Below are 16,497 nucleotides of genomic sequence, written 5' to 3' on the forward strand. Positions count from 1 at the left end.
CTTTTGCTCATTATTCCTCTGGGTGATAGAAACCCGCCTGTGGTTCTCTGCGAGCTAAAAAAGGAAGAAAAAAAAAAACACATTATCTCACAGACGGGCGCATTAAAAACCAGGAGGAACAAACCCTGCGAGGGTGAAGATGACGGCTCGCGCGCACGTCACAATAGAAGTGTTTTCCGGAAAACACGTTTCAAACCAAAACCGTTTTGTCATGACTACGACGTACCAAGAGGAGAAAATGCACTAGTGAGGTGAAATACAATTAACTATTGTGGGGGTAGAAAATTGAGCAAAACCAAAGCAAAATGTGCAATTATTACATTTATTAACATAAAATGTCACTCATCCATCAGTGTCACCGGGCATTCTTGCACATTCAGCGCCGTGGTGCACTGAGCAGCTCATTAGGACGGAGGGAGAGCGGTGTCCTTCGGGGGTCAGAGGGTAAATCCCTGGTTATTGTGCGGTGGCCATAGTGCCGGGGCAATTAAGCAAGAGGAAGTGAAGACCTAAGGAACTCTGAGAGCTTATTAAAAGTTGGTGACGGGGGAGGAATGCAGGTAGCATGCAAGGGATCAGGAATCACAAATAAAGCAGCAGTTGAACTTGATTTTTTTCTAAAATATTATTTTCAGTTTTTCGGTGTGGGGAGACGTTTGCATGTTGTTTTTTCATCCGAGGAGGTAGAGGTGGGGGGCGATGAAAAAATGTAAACCTGTTCATTGGAATTCGTGTTCCTATTCAAGATTCTCTATCCCTGCTGCAACTGAGTGTGTGTTTTAAGAAGCACTGAAGGAAAGCACCGTTTTCCCTTTGTTAACCAAATAAGGGAGCTCGTTTTTTTATTTTTTTGCTATTGGTAATTATTTTAGTGGCTTAAAACGAAACACAAAAGCTTTTTAGAATAATTCATTTGTCTTTTAAAGTGGCGGCGGGTAAATACAACATACCCATGTGTGATTTAAGAGTCTTCCAGCTCCAGGTATTTGCTCTGCAGAAACCAGACGCCGACTTTGCAACGAAGCCAATTCCCTCACAAAGGAGCAAACGGGGACTGAATCCCTTCGAGCCTCGGACCGAACCGCCGACCCGCTGCTCGCCAGCAGCATCCTCCAACAAATTACGATGCATTACGAGAGCCGCTTGACCGTCAAGAGAGGCCAGCGCATCTGCCCCGTCTCCATGAGATGCAACATTTCCAGGCAAGGCACGTGGGCCATTGATTACAGCGGGGGGGAGGGGTGGGGGCTCTACTTACAGCCTGCGGTCCATCAGCGCTCGGGGACCGGTAATCAATTCTCTAATGCCGTTTGAGCCCAATCCACTCCTCGCCTCGCCGGACGCACCGAAACGCAAACCCAGATGGCCCGCCGCTGAAAGGGAGCGGAGGGACGGCTCCCAAATGCCGGCCTGCCAAAGTGCAGCGGTGATGGGGCGCTGTCGTCTTAATGGCATTATCAAAACGAGTGCGGCTCCCCTGGGGCGGACTCTGGTTCCGGGTTATCTAGCGGCGGTGGAACCTGTTTGGGGTCCAAATCGGATCAGCGTAGCACCAGACGTAAGGCATGGCCCGCTCAGGGGACGGAGCCCGAGGCTCCTTATCTCCAGCGACAGGACGTCGGTGCGTTGTGGACCACGGTGTCCTCACATGCAGGAATGAATTCCTCCTGAGCGAGATCATTTCACATAAAATAATGCTGCCTCCGCGCTGAATGACACGAAAACGTCAGTTTGTTTAGACGTTTTCTGAATAATTAGCATGTTTACGTTTAGCACGCTTGCTAGTAGCATTCACGTAGACTTTAGCGGCATCTTTAGCGGCATCTTAAGCGGCATCTTTCCAGGAGACTCGTGGAGGACTTCCTTTCACCACTTCTATGCATGACTGTGTTTGAACAACATCACTTTGAAAGGATTCAAACGTATTATTTGCTGTGCATTCAACCGCATCGGAATACGACATCGCTGAGTTTTTTTTCCCCCTACCTCCTTCCCGCCTTAATTAATAGACCTGTCAATCAATTTTTGAGCTCTAGATCCTGGGTAATTTGACCTTTTGTGATGGATTTGCTTTCGGGCTTTAGATTACTAAGCAAACACAAATTGTGACGGACGGTTTAAAAATCAAAAGCCTCCCCCCCCCCACTTACTTTGGCGTCTGTGCGTCATCCAGCCGGTTCCCCAGCTGGAACTCGTGGGACTTGCTGCGGTGCAGTGCGGTGAAGCCCGGCAGCAGGTGGATGAGCTTGCGGCTGGGCGGGGGCGGCGTGCCGGGGGCCCTCACTTTGTTCCTGCGCCTCATGGGAGGAGTGCCCGGCGGCGTCATGGTGTTCACCACCAGGGGAGTCCGGGGAGGCGTGTGGCCAAAATGCCTCTGGCGGGGCGACGGGGGCAGCGAGCGATGGCCGAAGTCCAGCGGGGGGAAGAGCCCCGCCGCCGGGCTGTCCACGGTCAGCCGCTCGGCGTATAAAGGGGGGGCCGGGGCCTGCGGGCTGTGGCACGTGTGCTGGTTGTACTTGGGCTGGACTTTGGGGCTCTGGGCGAGCTGGAACCGGATCCACTGGCTGGCCTCCGGCTGGCACACCGGGGTGTTCTCCTTGCCCGACTCGGAGGTGGGCCACTGGATGGACCAGTCCTGCTTCGCCTGGCTCCCTGCGGGGGGGGGGGGGGGGGGGCAACACAGAGTTTCGATCACAAATGCATCTTCACAAAGTGCTGTTTGATGTGTCATTTAGTTCACAGGCATGCCTCTGACTTGAGATATCTCTAAGTCTTCTGCCTTGAAAGCTATGAGATGGAGGTAAATGGGTTTTTTGCATCACAGCTATTCTTAAATGTTAAAAAAGTTACTCCAGAACCTCATCTTCAGGGCCTGAGAAAACTATTGAAACCTTTCTCCTCAAAAAAAATCAAGCTGTTGAATCAGTAATTCTATTAGATATTGAAGGGGATCACATCTTAGAATCTGGGCAAATATAACCCAAAGTGCATGTCCCGATACCACTCGGGTGAGTGAGCAAACATGTTGTTATTTTCATAATTTGAGAGAACACTTTTGTGTAATATGGTGTCTCATGTTTAAACTAAAGTGGCTCTCGTCATGCACTTGACATTAAAACACTCATCAGCTCTGCTCCTTGATTGCAGCAGCGAGAGTGATCGTGGCGGCGGCGGCGGCTGCTCACAACCTGCAAAATATGCTCAGTTTGGGTAAATGAAGATCAGCTGAGCTGCAATCTGACGGGGCACATGTGATGCAGCGGTGCTCAAATTGGCCGATGTGGAGCGGATTAAAGCACGAATGATGACGATGTTGCAGGAGGACGAGAGAAATGGAGGACTGCACCAAAAAAAAGCAAAAACAGAACAGAACAGGCCGAAGCTGCATGAGTCACAACTGCAGGCCGGCTTCCGAAAACCAAACTAAACTTCCTGCAGGGGATGAGACAGAGAGGCGCAGCGGAAGATGCAAAATAGCTGAAGGTGAGCAGCCAAAATGAGTGCCTTTGAACTCCGGTGACAATACTTTACCTCCATTACTGTGCAATTTATCCTCCTCAAGTTGTTCTTGGGAAAGAAAGACAAAAAGAGAAGACGGTGTGGTTGTTGATCAGAGATACAGCTGAAAGAGTCTGCGGTTAAGTAAAGGATTGATCCGCGTACTCGACTGCGGGGGCGAAATCGACCTCACGATTTTATGACAAACATTATGCAAATGTTTTTTTTTTTTTTGTGTCGTTATTATTTTTATTCTCCGAGGCGCCGCGAGCGTCAAAAAACACAAACTTCAAAAACACAACACCCAGCGCCAGCAACATCAAATGAAGCACGGAGAACATCTCCCATAAAACGTCCCGGTGGAGTCGCTATAAATGATGAAAAAAAATAATAATTAAAAAAAGCGGGGAAAAAGCCGGCGGCCTTCGAGGTAAGAGACGGCAGCAAAGACATGAGGGACGTAAAATACAGGGACTTCCAAGGGTCTCCTTTTCATTATTTAAATACACTCGTTTTTTTTAAAAAACCTCCCCAAAAAAAAAGAGTCAGCAAGTTTTCCTTTTTTTAACAAAAGTTGTGTTTAGCTCTAGAGAGACTTGGCTAAAGGTTAAAACAGAAATTGTCCAGTCATTGTCCTGCGCCCCCCCCCCCCCACCCTAAATAAATGTAGTTCTTTAATTGATTCTGAGAGAAACCTAAAAGCCTACTTTGAATTTGTAACTTTCACACATTTTAATCACATTCATGTCACGGCCGGACTACAAAACGATGATTCTTCTGCTCTCTGGCTGAAATCTCTCTTTTCCTCATTCAGTCAACCCCGGTGTTGTCGGCGGTCGTCATGGAAACCTGCAGGTTTTTCAGAGCACTGCATTGATTCCCTTGCAACAGATGTGGCGTTGTGAATATTCAGCTCGGCTCGAGGGAGCCTTGAAGAAGAATGTGGCCACATCACTGTACTTAACCCACGCGTCCCACTCGGGACCATTGGTCTCCTCCGGTCTCGAAGCGCTTAAAAGTCGCGTGAAGAGGCGGCCATCTCTCCCTGAAAACACCCCCCCCCCCCCCCCCCCCCCGCCCCCATTTTTCCCCGGAGACACACCGAGAGGAGGAAGGAGGAATGAAAACCTCGTGTGAACGAGTGAAACTAAATCAAAAGGAAGGGATCAAACCGCTGAGATTGAGAGGGATTTAAGACCCGACCCGTACGAGGTGCCGCTTTGTTCGGTCCATTGAGCGTACTGAACGAGGTTCCTTTTTTTTTATTTTTTTTTTTTTTTATAAACGTCGACCAAATAATCCTGGATTTGAATGACGAGCTTCACTTTTAGGTAATTATAAGCCACACTTTCCAAAAATGGGCCTTTGAAAACCCTGGGAAACGTCTCCTCAAGAGGAGTAATGAACTTTAATCACACTCATGAAAACTGTGGCTTCACGTAATGAATCAATTCATCAATTGCACTTGTATCTTAGCAACCCCCGCTCCAGCTAAAATGGCAAACAAGACTCGACATGCGAGTGTCTGGCGTCACGTGATCACACGCGCTCCTCCAGTTGATTTGAGGGGCTCGTGCTCGTTGCAAGTCGCTTTTAAGAGCTTCTCTTTGCGCTTCAGATTTAGGTCTGTAGTTTATTACCACTTTTCACAGGAGCCGTTTCCACAGAGCAGCAGCGCGCTGATACCGATTCATTCGGGCGAAAACTTTCCCGCTGCTGCTGAATTACTTCAACAAAAAAAAAAAAAACTTTTCTTTTCATGCTTTTCATTGCTGCTTTTCGTTAAGATGCAGCCGTCATTAAAAAAAATGTGATAAATGATGACGCTTTGAGCGAGCCACATCCTCAGATCACGTGAATGGATGTTGTTTCACAGGGTTTCCGCCCCTCTTCCAATGTGGACCCTCCTAAGTGGAGGGTTCATGGACGTTATGACGTTGCAATTAGCTCGCTGCCAATTAGCTAACGGCCCGAGAAGGGACACCCGGGGGGGGGGGGGGCGGTCAATTCTCGTTGTTTTGCTTCTCCCATGTTGCATCTGCTCTTCTCTCCTCGCCGTGACCGGGTTGCTTCCTCACCTCGCGTCATCTTCCCCCCCCCCCCCCCCCCCCCCCCCCCCCCCCACCCATTGCTCATCATCTGGGCCTCTCTTGTCTTCTGCCTCTCTACGTCTCTCCCTTTGCGGATGATGGCATTTGAAGCCAATTAGGTGTTTGTGCACATGTAAAGCTGTCAGAAGGGGGGTGGGGGGGGCACGGGGACATTCCTTCTCCCTATCAAAGACCACTAACCCCTCGGAGACCTGAGTCGTGCTGAGCAGAGATCAACGCTGTTAGCCCCATCACGCCCGAACACACGCTCAAGAAATGTTGACGGTTTGTCCGTGTGTGTGTGTGTGTGTGTGTGTGTGGACTCGTCTAGAGGGGCGGGCTGGACGTGATGTGTGTATATTGCGGCACGGAGGACAGGCCGGGCCGCCTCTGAGTCGTATGACTCATCGCGATCCCAGGGGCCCGCGGAGTGCAGCGCTGCGTTAGCGCTGGCAGTAGCGCTGGCGTTAGCGTGCTTCCTCCCTCCCGCTGAGGCTGCTAAGGCGGGAAAAAGTGTATGAACGTCCACGGCTGCCAATTTTAACATAATTCCCGATGACTCATGAACTGGATCAACATATTCTCTTTTGAAAAAAAAAAAAACATATAGGATAAATCTGTAAATCCTCTGGTGTGCTGCTCTCATTCACCGTGGTTCAACATGTGATCTGCACTTTTGCAACAACCTCCGGATTTTTAATAAGAGGGAACTGTGCCCTTTGAAAAGACTTAAGATGTGAGAACATCCTCTGCTTCGCGCCTAGCAACGCTCGCATGTCTTTTGGCCGCGTGTATAAAACAGATACACATTTATCTAAATACGTGCACAGGGTGAATAACTGAACAACGCCTCCCTCGGCTCGGCGTGGCGGCGGTTTGTTGCCGTGGTGCATTCACACGTCTCCAGCCAGCCCCCGTTTTTGTTTTTTTTTCAGAGCCCATTAGTGGCTCTTTGTGGCCGGGCCCCTGCCTTACGGAGAGCCGTCAGGGGAGAGCAAGGGGGGGGGGGGGGGGGGGGGCAGGATGGGCTTGGGGGGGGATGTGGACCCGCCTTCATTTTTTTCCTTAACAACGCTAGATTACAAAAGACATAAAGCATCGGGTTACAAAAGGTCAAAACTGGATTATTCGGATTTGGAAGGAGGGGTGGGGGGAGGGGGGTGCCTAAGGCCTGACCGAACACATCTGGACCAGGATGACGGACTCCGCCGGCGGAGGGGGGGGGGGGCGACGGCCTGTCTGTCTACCACGACGACGACAACCTCCCCGATGCCCAACGCAAAGTGTGAATGCCAGAACCCAGAAGAAACATTTTTAAACCTCCTCCATTAAAATACACAAGGAAAACTAATCAATCAATTTAGTTAATTATTCAGAAAAGGACACATAGTGTGTGTGTGGGAAGGGGGGGGGTCATGTTATCAAACGGGTTTACGAAAGGTTGTAACTAAACCTTAACGGCCCGGTTTCAGTGAGGTTCTACTGCCCCCTTCTGGTTCCTTTGTGTCATTGCAAAAGCCCAGACTGAAATCAAAGTGCGGCCTGTGGCGCCACCTGGTGTGCAATCGCCGAATAGAGGAAATGCACCTGTGGCACCACGGCAAATAGACAGAGCGAGGTTCACACCTTCTTGTGAAGGCTGAGAAATTAAAGCAATTTGAGCCCCTCCGAAATATCTCCATCGTTTGCAAAGTTTACTAAAAGGGGAAGAGGAAGTAATCCACCTATCCCAGGGGGTCAGAGGTTCGATGCCCAGCTGCTCCTCCTCACATGTCAAAGTTTCCTTGAGCAGGGCACAGAGGCCTCGCTGCCATCGCTGGGTGAGAAAAGGCAGTCAGATGGACCACCGCACCTTCATAAGCACCCGATGAAAACACCAGGGTTCTCCACTGGAGCTCAACCGGTGACCATTAACATCCAGTAGGTCAATAAAAAGGAAAACTGGGAGAGACCACGGGCCATTAAGACTCGTTTTACATTTCAGGTTTGCACAGCAGGTTCGTTTCAGCTGGATTTTTTTATTTCAACAAACACACAAATTTGCTGACAAACACAAAATTCAAAGGTGGCGAATCCGAGGAAGCTGTTTGCAAAATAAGTCCTCATCTCGCTAAAGATCTCTATGACCTCCTTAAAGCAGGACCATCCCCTCTGATGATGGAGGAAAGACGTGCATTAGGAGGTTCTCCTGTAAACCCTGTTGGTCGTCAGATGGATGAGATGCTTCTTCTTCAGTTGGGACCATTTGCATTTCATTCATTTTGCAGAATTCTGCAAAAGTTCTCAAAGGGTAGCGACAGCTCCAGTGAATCTGCCGACTTCCTTATTTCACACGGTCACGTGACTGCGAGGCCGCTGAAATGATGACTCAGCGTAACGTAGTAACGTAGATTTATTGACACCCCGAAAAAGGTGTGAACTGCTCAGTGAGTCATTTTAATTCACAGTTTGTCGAGGCTGAACCGCTGCGGCTGCACGTGGGAGGAAAACAGCGCCACCCGCGGACGCCGGAGCGCCACTGTGCATATGAAAAAATTAACATTCGCAGGACAAACGGTAAGTAAACAATTTAAAGAATTTAGTTTAGTTTAATTTAATTAAATAAATTGCTGTCAATTTAGAACCGCAGGACGCAATTTGACTCCTTCTGGATTGTGATCTTTGTTCCATGTCCCCTGATTCTGGCATTTTCTGTCTTCAGCTCTCTGCTGTGTAGTGTCACACAAAAGCGTCCAAAACAACAAATACCGTTAACACAATAAGTCAAAGGAGATCATTTTCTTTGATTCTTATCGTCCTCCTTCTGTAATAATATAAATTTGGGGACAAAATGACGTGTTTTGTAAACACGATAAACGACGGAGACACAGACGAAGACACACAATCGCGCCGCCGTCTAAAAATAAATGAAACCCACACGAAAACATTGAGTTGCGTGATTAGAATCTCGTGCACATCCACTTCCTGTCGCTCACCACACCGCAAAGGAGAAGACGGGCCGAGCAGAAACACAACAACTTCTGAAGAACGAAAACCCGGGTTCTCTGGTGGAGGCCATCGCTCTGAATGAAACCCATGGTGGAGGTGGAGGCGGAGGCGGGAGAAGCGCCGGCGCCGGCGGCTTACCGAGCTGGTGGGCCTTCCGGAGGCAGGAGAGCGAGGCGTTGAGTCGGGCGCACTCCTCTTCGTTGGCGCCAAACTTCTGCAGCTGCTCGCACACCTCCTCCTCGCTCTTGTCCAGTAGGCCCTCCAGGGTCACCTCGCCCGGGCTCATCTGCTGCGGAGAAACACACCACAGCCGCCCCGACGGCAGTTGAAGGAAGCGTTTTGGGGGGGTGGGGGGGGAGATTTAGAACTTTTTTCAGTTTATTGGCAGTGGAAAGGTGGATGGAGGTAATGGACTGTGAAAACATTGGATTTGGGTTCGTCTTTGACCAGATATGAGGTATAAACTCAAAAAATACCTGGAAATAAAAGCGTTTATGGCTCATTCACGGAACAATTCATCCTCAAATTGCCACAGAAAGACATAGCAAAAGATGACATTTTAACTTTTGAGAGCAAAACAAAAAAAAAGAAATTCAATTGCAAGGGAAAAGTTTAGGTTTTATTTTTTCTTAAAGCAAGCACCTAGTGGCCAATTAGAGGAACCTCAAGCTAAAACACTCCAAAAAGGCCTTTGTGATCAAATGATGAAAGAATCATACCAGATGCAGACAGTTCCATAAAAGACAGAAAGAGCCGCCGGATGGTTTGGTGATTTATGAAGATGATGTCACTGCCCATCTTCGGGGGGGGGGGGTGATCTACACATTGCTGGTCTTACACACTCACACATCTGCGGAGAGAAGGTGAGCTCGTGTTACCTGCGTGACCTCCTTCCTCAGGTTGACGATGCGGAACCAGTGGCCGAGGCGGGGGAAGTCCTCCAGCTCGACGCTGCGCTCCTCTAAGGCCACTTTGCACTTGCAGGACAGCTGGCGGCTGAAGTACTTCACCAGCTTCCCCTGAGGGACGCAGGGAGGAGAACACACCTTCTGTAAATGCGGGTCAAACGTCTTCTCCACGGAAACTACACGTGGGTTTTTTTTGTTTTTTTTTAAACCCGAAAGAAAACCATTACAAATATAATGCAAAGTTAAATAACCCTTTTTAAAAGGAGGGACGATTAGTTTACTGTGTTGGAAAATAAAATAATTTAAGTACTGAAATCACATTAGTTTCCCATTAATGTCAATAACTCGACATTTGTCAAAATCTTTTAAACTACATTTATCCTTCTTTTTTTGTTGCAGGAACTGCTAAAAATGATATTAGATAATAGCTATAGGGGCATAAGTTGTGCCGTATTGAACAGCAGTTCACATACAGAAATGCACACACATTCAAGTCATTGTCCGTAAATATGTCATTTGCTGTAAACAAAGCTCCCCTTAAAACATTGCTTTCTTCTTATTGTTTACACGTTTTATTAAATAAGACGAAGCGAGTTAGTGACTGATGTGGAGATACTACTCATTATAAGCTAACACAAGTGTAGCCATTAAGTCGCACTGGAACATTCAACTCATTAAATACATTTTTTGTATTGTAGATTATTATTTATGTTATTGATTAAATGATTAAAGAACAGGGGAGCTGCAAAACTACGTCAGTAAAATGTTTTAAATAGTTTGTTTGTGGCCCTTTTTTCAAAGCTGAAACAATCGGTCCGATCGAAAGTGAGGAAAATGTCCAATGTGCCCACACCGGGTCACGTGACGTGACACATCCGAGTGGCTCCGTTCCAAACGCACGCCCGCAAAGCGGCTGCTGGAGAGGAGACGCCGGCGGGCCGACGTCCCGCTGCAGAAACCAGGAGGACGGACTCTCGAGTCGCCTCCGAATGCGGAGAGCCCTGCAGCAGCTTCCCACCGACGCTCGACTCCCACAGAGAAACCCACCGGATGCACCGACTTCATCCTGGAGATCATGTTCTTAGAGGAGGAGCCCTGTGAACCTATTTATACAACCAAGAGGACGCTCCGAATGTCCATAAAGAAACATGGATACAAAGATGCAAACAAAAAGAACAACCTCTAAAAAAGACCACGTTAACTACAGAGACACAACCTGACTACAGAGACACAACTTGACTACAGAGACACAACCTGACTACAGAGACACAACCTGACTACAGAGACACAACCTGACTACAGAGACACAACCTGACTACAGAGACACAACCTGACTACAGAGACACAACTTGACTACAGAGACACAACCTGACTACAGAGACGCAACCTGTCTACAGAGAGACAACATGACTACAGAGACACAACATGACTACAGAGACACAACCTGACTACAGAGACACAACCTGACTACAGAGACGCAACCTGTCTACAGAGACACAACCTGACTACAGAGACACAACTTGACTACAGAGACACAACCTGACTACAGAGACACAACCTGACTACAGAGAGACAACCAGTCTACAGAGACACAACCTGACTACAGAGACACAACCTGACTACAGAGACACAACCTGACTACAGAGAGACAACCAGTCTACAGACACAACCTGTCTACAGAGACACAACCTGACTACAGAGACACAACCTGACTACAGAGACACAACCTGACTACAGAGGCAGAACCTGACTACAGAGACAACATGTCTACAGAGACACAACATTTCTAGAGAGACACAACCTGTCTACAGAGACACAACATGACTACAGAGACACAACCTGTCTACAGAGACACAACCTGACTACAGAGACACAACATGACTACAGAGACACAACCTGTCTACAGAGACACAACCTGACTACAGAGACACAACCTGACTACAGAGACACAACTTGACTACAGAGACACAACCTGACTACAGAGACACAACCAGTCTACAGAGACACAACCTGACTACAGAGAGACAACCAGTCTACAGAGACACAACCTGACTACAGAGACACAACCTGACTACAGAGACACAACCAGTCTACAGAGACACAACCTGACTACAGAGAGACAACCAGTCTACAGAGACACAACCTGACTACAGAGACACAACCTGACTACAGAGGCAGAACCTGACTACAGAGACAACATGTCTACAGAGACACAACATTTCTAGAGAGACACAACCTGTCTACAGAGACACAACCTGACTACAGAGACACAACATGACTACAGAGACACAACCTGTCTACAGAGACACAACCTGACTACAGAGACACAACATGACTACAGAGACACAACCTGTCTACAGAGACACAACCTGACTACAGAGACACAACATGACTACAGAGACACAACCTGTCTACAGAGACACAACCTGACTACAGAGACACAACCAGTCTACAGAGACACAACCTGACTACAGAGAGACAACCTGACTACAGAGACACAACCTGACTACAGAGACACAACCTGACTACAGAGACACAACCTGACTACAGAGAGACAACCTGACTACAGAGGCACAACCTGTCTACAGACACACAACATGACTACAGAGACACAACCTGTCTACAGAGACACAACCTGACTACAGAGAGACAACCTGACTACAGAGAGACAACCTGACTACAGAGACAAACCTGACTACAGAGAGACAACCTGACTACAGAGAGACAACCTGACTACAGAGAGACAACCTGTCTACAGAGAGACAACCTGTCTACAGAGACACAACATGACTACAGAGAGACAACCTGACTACAGAGAGACAACCTGTCTACAGAGAGACAACCTGACTACAGAGAGACAACCTGACTACAGAGAGACAACCTGTCTACAGAGACACAACCTGACTACAGAGAGACAACCTGACTACAGAGAGACAACCTGTCTACAGAGACACAACCTGTCTACAGAGACACAACCTGACTACAGAGAGACAACCTGACTACAGAGAGACAACCTGACTACAGAGAGACAACCTGTCTACAGAGACACAACATGACTACAGAGACACAACCTGACTACAGAGAGACAACCTGACTACAGAGACACAACATGTCTACAGAGACACAACCTGACTACAGAGAGACAACCTGTCTACAGAGACACAACATGACTACAGAGAGACAACCTGACTACAGAGAGACAACCTGTCTACAGAGACACAACCTGACTACAGAGAGACAACCTGACTACAGAGAGACAACCTGTCTACAGAGAGACAACCTGACTACAGAGACACAACCTGACTACAGAGAGACAACCTGACTACAGAGAGACAACCTGTCTACAGAGAGACAACCTGTCTACAGAGACACAACCTGACTACAGAGAGACAACCTGTCTACAGAGAGACAACCTGTCTACAGAGACACAACCTGACTACAGAGAGACAACCTGACTACAGAGAGACAACCTGACTACAGAGGCACAACCTGTCTACAGAGACACAACATGACTACAGAGACACAACCTGTCTACAGAGACACAACCTGACTACAGAGGCACAACCTGACTACAGAGAGACAACCTGACTACAGAGGCACAACCTGTCTACAGAGACACAACATGACTACAGAGACACAACCTGTCTACAGAGACACAACCTGACTACAGAGGCACAACCTGACTACAGAGAGACAACCTGACTACAGAGGCACAACCTGTCTACAGATACACAACCTGACTACAGAGAGACAACCTGACTACAGAGAGACAACCTGACTACAGAGGCACAATCTGTCTACAGAGACACAACATGTCTACAGAGACACAACATTTCTAGAGAGACACAACCTTTCTACAGAGACACAACCTGACAGAAACGGACCAACTACAAAGACGAAAAAGAAAAACAGCGAAACTACAACTTAAAGACACAACTTCATGAAGTAGAACCATACAAAACAAACACTATTAAGCCACACAAAGAAATTACACTGAGGCGACACAACGTTGTGACACAAAACTACCAAATTAAAACTATATACATGTCCGTCTTGTGTCTCATGATTCTCTCATGAGTAAATGTGTCTTGGAATTTGGAATCCACTAGGTAGGGGGGGGGAGGGAGGGGGTTTCTCATGTTTACAGAGGATATGGATTGCCATCCTAAAACTCCTGGTCGGAGCCAAACTTTACTCCCTCGCTAAAATAAAAAAAAAAGCCCAGAAGGGACTGAACATACTGTTCTGTGGGCAGGTGCACGAGCTGCAAGAGTTATCAGGCTGACGATAGCAACCGACCAGCTGAAAGGTTTTAACACTTTATTATTTTCACCTTCTGTCTCTGCCGCTCGTGTTTTCTTTACACCTTCAAGTTTAAAAAAAAAAAAAAAAAAAGCCATCAATGGAAAAAGTGATATTTTAGTGCAGGTAAGAAAAGGAGAGTGGACAATATGCGAATATTAACTATTTAAAAGAATAAAAATCCCGCAAAAACAAAAGCAGGAGGCGGCGCTGCATTTAAAGGGAAATTTAACATAAATTCTGAAAAGACATAATTTCCCTAAAATGTTTGAACGTTTCTTTAGACTTAAAGTATAGTGCGATTCTCACACGCTGCCCTCCCGTTTAACCAATAGAATAGAATATTAACGACTGCACAACAGACCTTGACATTGCACCTGCTTTTTACACATTTTCTGGTGCACAGAGTCCAATTTAAAGGTAGATTTGATATTGTCTGCCATAGAAGAGGGAGCAGGCAACGCGACACACACACACACACACACACTCGTCCACAGGTGTGAAAGCAAGGTGTGGTTTCGAAAACTCCCCTCTCTCTCTCTCTCTCTCTATCATCCGTGTACGATTAAAGAAGAGACGTTGTGCACCGCGTTCCCATTTACAGCACATCAGGAGCTCACAGCTCCCTCCACGAGGAGGCTTCCCCGCAGGTAAACACTTCAACATCTGCCCTGTTTCTGGGGCTTTAAACATTCTAAAAAGGAAACACGTTTCCACCTTTGAAGCCAGAAACGACAGCTGAACGGCAACAGAAAAAAGTCTGACCCTTGTCACGTTTACCTGCCTTTTTTTAGGAATTACGTAATCAAGTCACATGACCATCCCATGCCTGCGTCTCTATAAAAGCCTGAAAATATATAAAAATACAAAACACGTGGATCAATCCAGAGGATACCGCCGGCAATGCGTAATCGTATTAATGCTGACCAGTATGGAGACTCCATGAGACACAATCAGGTATTGATAAAAGGTTATTTTTACTGGGGGAATCACAGCCCACAACACCACGTGACTTCCAAAATATCTCACTCTGCCCTGGATTCATCTGGGTCTTTCTATTATTTTTGACTGGTGATTGCAGTCATCTCTACATGCTCTCGGCTCATAAATGGTCAGAAATGTTGGCTCAAACGTTGCATCGTTGTACTTTTTTAGACAATCATAGTAATATATATATATATATATATACGAATGGGAAACGTTTTAACAAGTTGGTTTCTGTTGGTTTCAGAAGCCATGAAAGACTTTGATACAACTCTGATCATTATATTTGCTGTATTACAGTCTATAGGTAGAAATATTTGATCAATAATTCAAATATAACTATACCGTGGACACTTTGAGTTGTCTTTGCAGCCTCCAGTGACGCGTTTCACATCAATCCTTCAGGCTCGGGGCCTTTTAGTCTCACGCGACAAGTGAAATAAACAATAAAACACGCCACTAACAGCGGTCTAAAATACCCCCCATATCAGCTTTTTGAAGGGGGGGGGGGGCATTGGTTAATGGACATTAGCAACAACCTTTGTTGGTGTAACTTTTCCTTACGTTGTCAAAAGAAAGGACTTTGTCTTCATCCAATCTACGCTTTAAGATTTAAGAGAAAATTAGACTTTATCCGCAAAGACCGTATCCTCAAGAGGTTTTCATCATGAAAAATGTGCTAATATAAATATGTTGCACCATAAAACTAAGCCAAACAATACTGCACCTGCAGTGCATTGCAAGCCGTTCACGGAGCACCACACATTTGAACTTAATGCTGGTCCCCTCTCCTCTTGATTTACCTTCAAACTTCAAACTTCACTTAGCGTCAAACTACCTAATGATCACATTTTGTATAACACATTGAACTACCTAATGATCACATTTTGTATAACACATTGAACTACCTAATGATCACATTTTGTATAACACATTGAACTACCTAATGATCACATTTTGTATAACACATTGAACTACCTAATGATCACATTTTGTATAACACATTGAACTACCTAATGATCACATTTTGTATAACACATTGAACTACCTAATGATCACATTTTGTATAACACATTGAACTACCTAATGATCACATTTTGTGTAACACATCGAACTACTTAATGATCACATTTTGTATAACACATTGAACTACCTAATGATCACATTTTGTAAAACACATTGAACTACTTAATGATCACATTTTGTATAACACATTGAACTACCTAATGATCACATTTTGTATAACACAGCCTCATATCGGTGGGGCTGGGGGTTAGTTTGTGGCCCTCGCGAGTGAACTCCATTTTTTCATGTAATATCCCAATTATATTCCCTCTTGGGACTTAAAGTGTGTTGACAACTCCGTGCTGAGTTTATGGCGACCTCGTCGCCCCTTAATGGTATTTGCTTAAATCTCCAGAGGCATCACCAGAACATTCTCACAGGCCTCACTGGTGAGTTTTCTCTGACCTTATCGCACTATATTGCATTTTCTTTTTGTAATGTCCCATAGCAGCATTTTACTTATGGTGGTCGTGGGAGGAGAGGGGGGGGGGGGGGGGGGGGACTGGTTTAAGTGGTTTAAAAAAAAAAAAAAAAAAGTCTGGTACCGCCAGCACACAACACTACATGGACATTATGGTCATTGCGTAACGCAATTTACGGACCCACCGCCGCCTCTCACAGTCCAATCACACCGGATAGCAATATATATATATATATATATA

General features: G+C 46.5%; 1 protein-coding gene across 1 annotated transcript in view; it reads right to left on the minus strand.

The window, feature by feature from the left end:
* Positions 1–16,497, minus strand: part of ksr2 (kinase suppressor of ras 2) — a 59,474-nt gene that overhangs the window by 42,089 nt on the left and 888 nt on the right. Inside the window, 4 exon segments of the mRNA XM_062562530.1 lie at positions 2,151–2,652; positions 3,532–3,567; positions 8,715–8,865; positions 9,455–9,595. Coding sequence (XP_062418514.1) covers positions 2,151–2,652; positions 3,532–3,567; positions 8,715–8,865; positions 9,455–9,595 — 830 coding nt within the window.

This window comes from Pungitius pungitius, chromosome 5 (genome assembly GCF_949316345.1).
Source record: "Pungitius pungitius chromosome 5, fPunPun2.1, whole genome shotgun sequence".
Taxonomy (NCBI): Eukaryota; Metazoa; Chordata; class Actinopteri; order Perciformes; family Gasterosteidae; genus Pungitius; species Pungitius pungitius.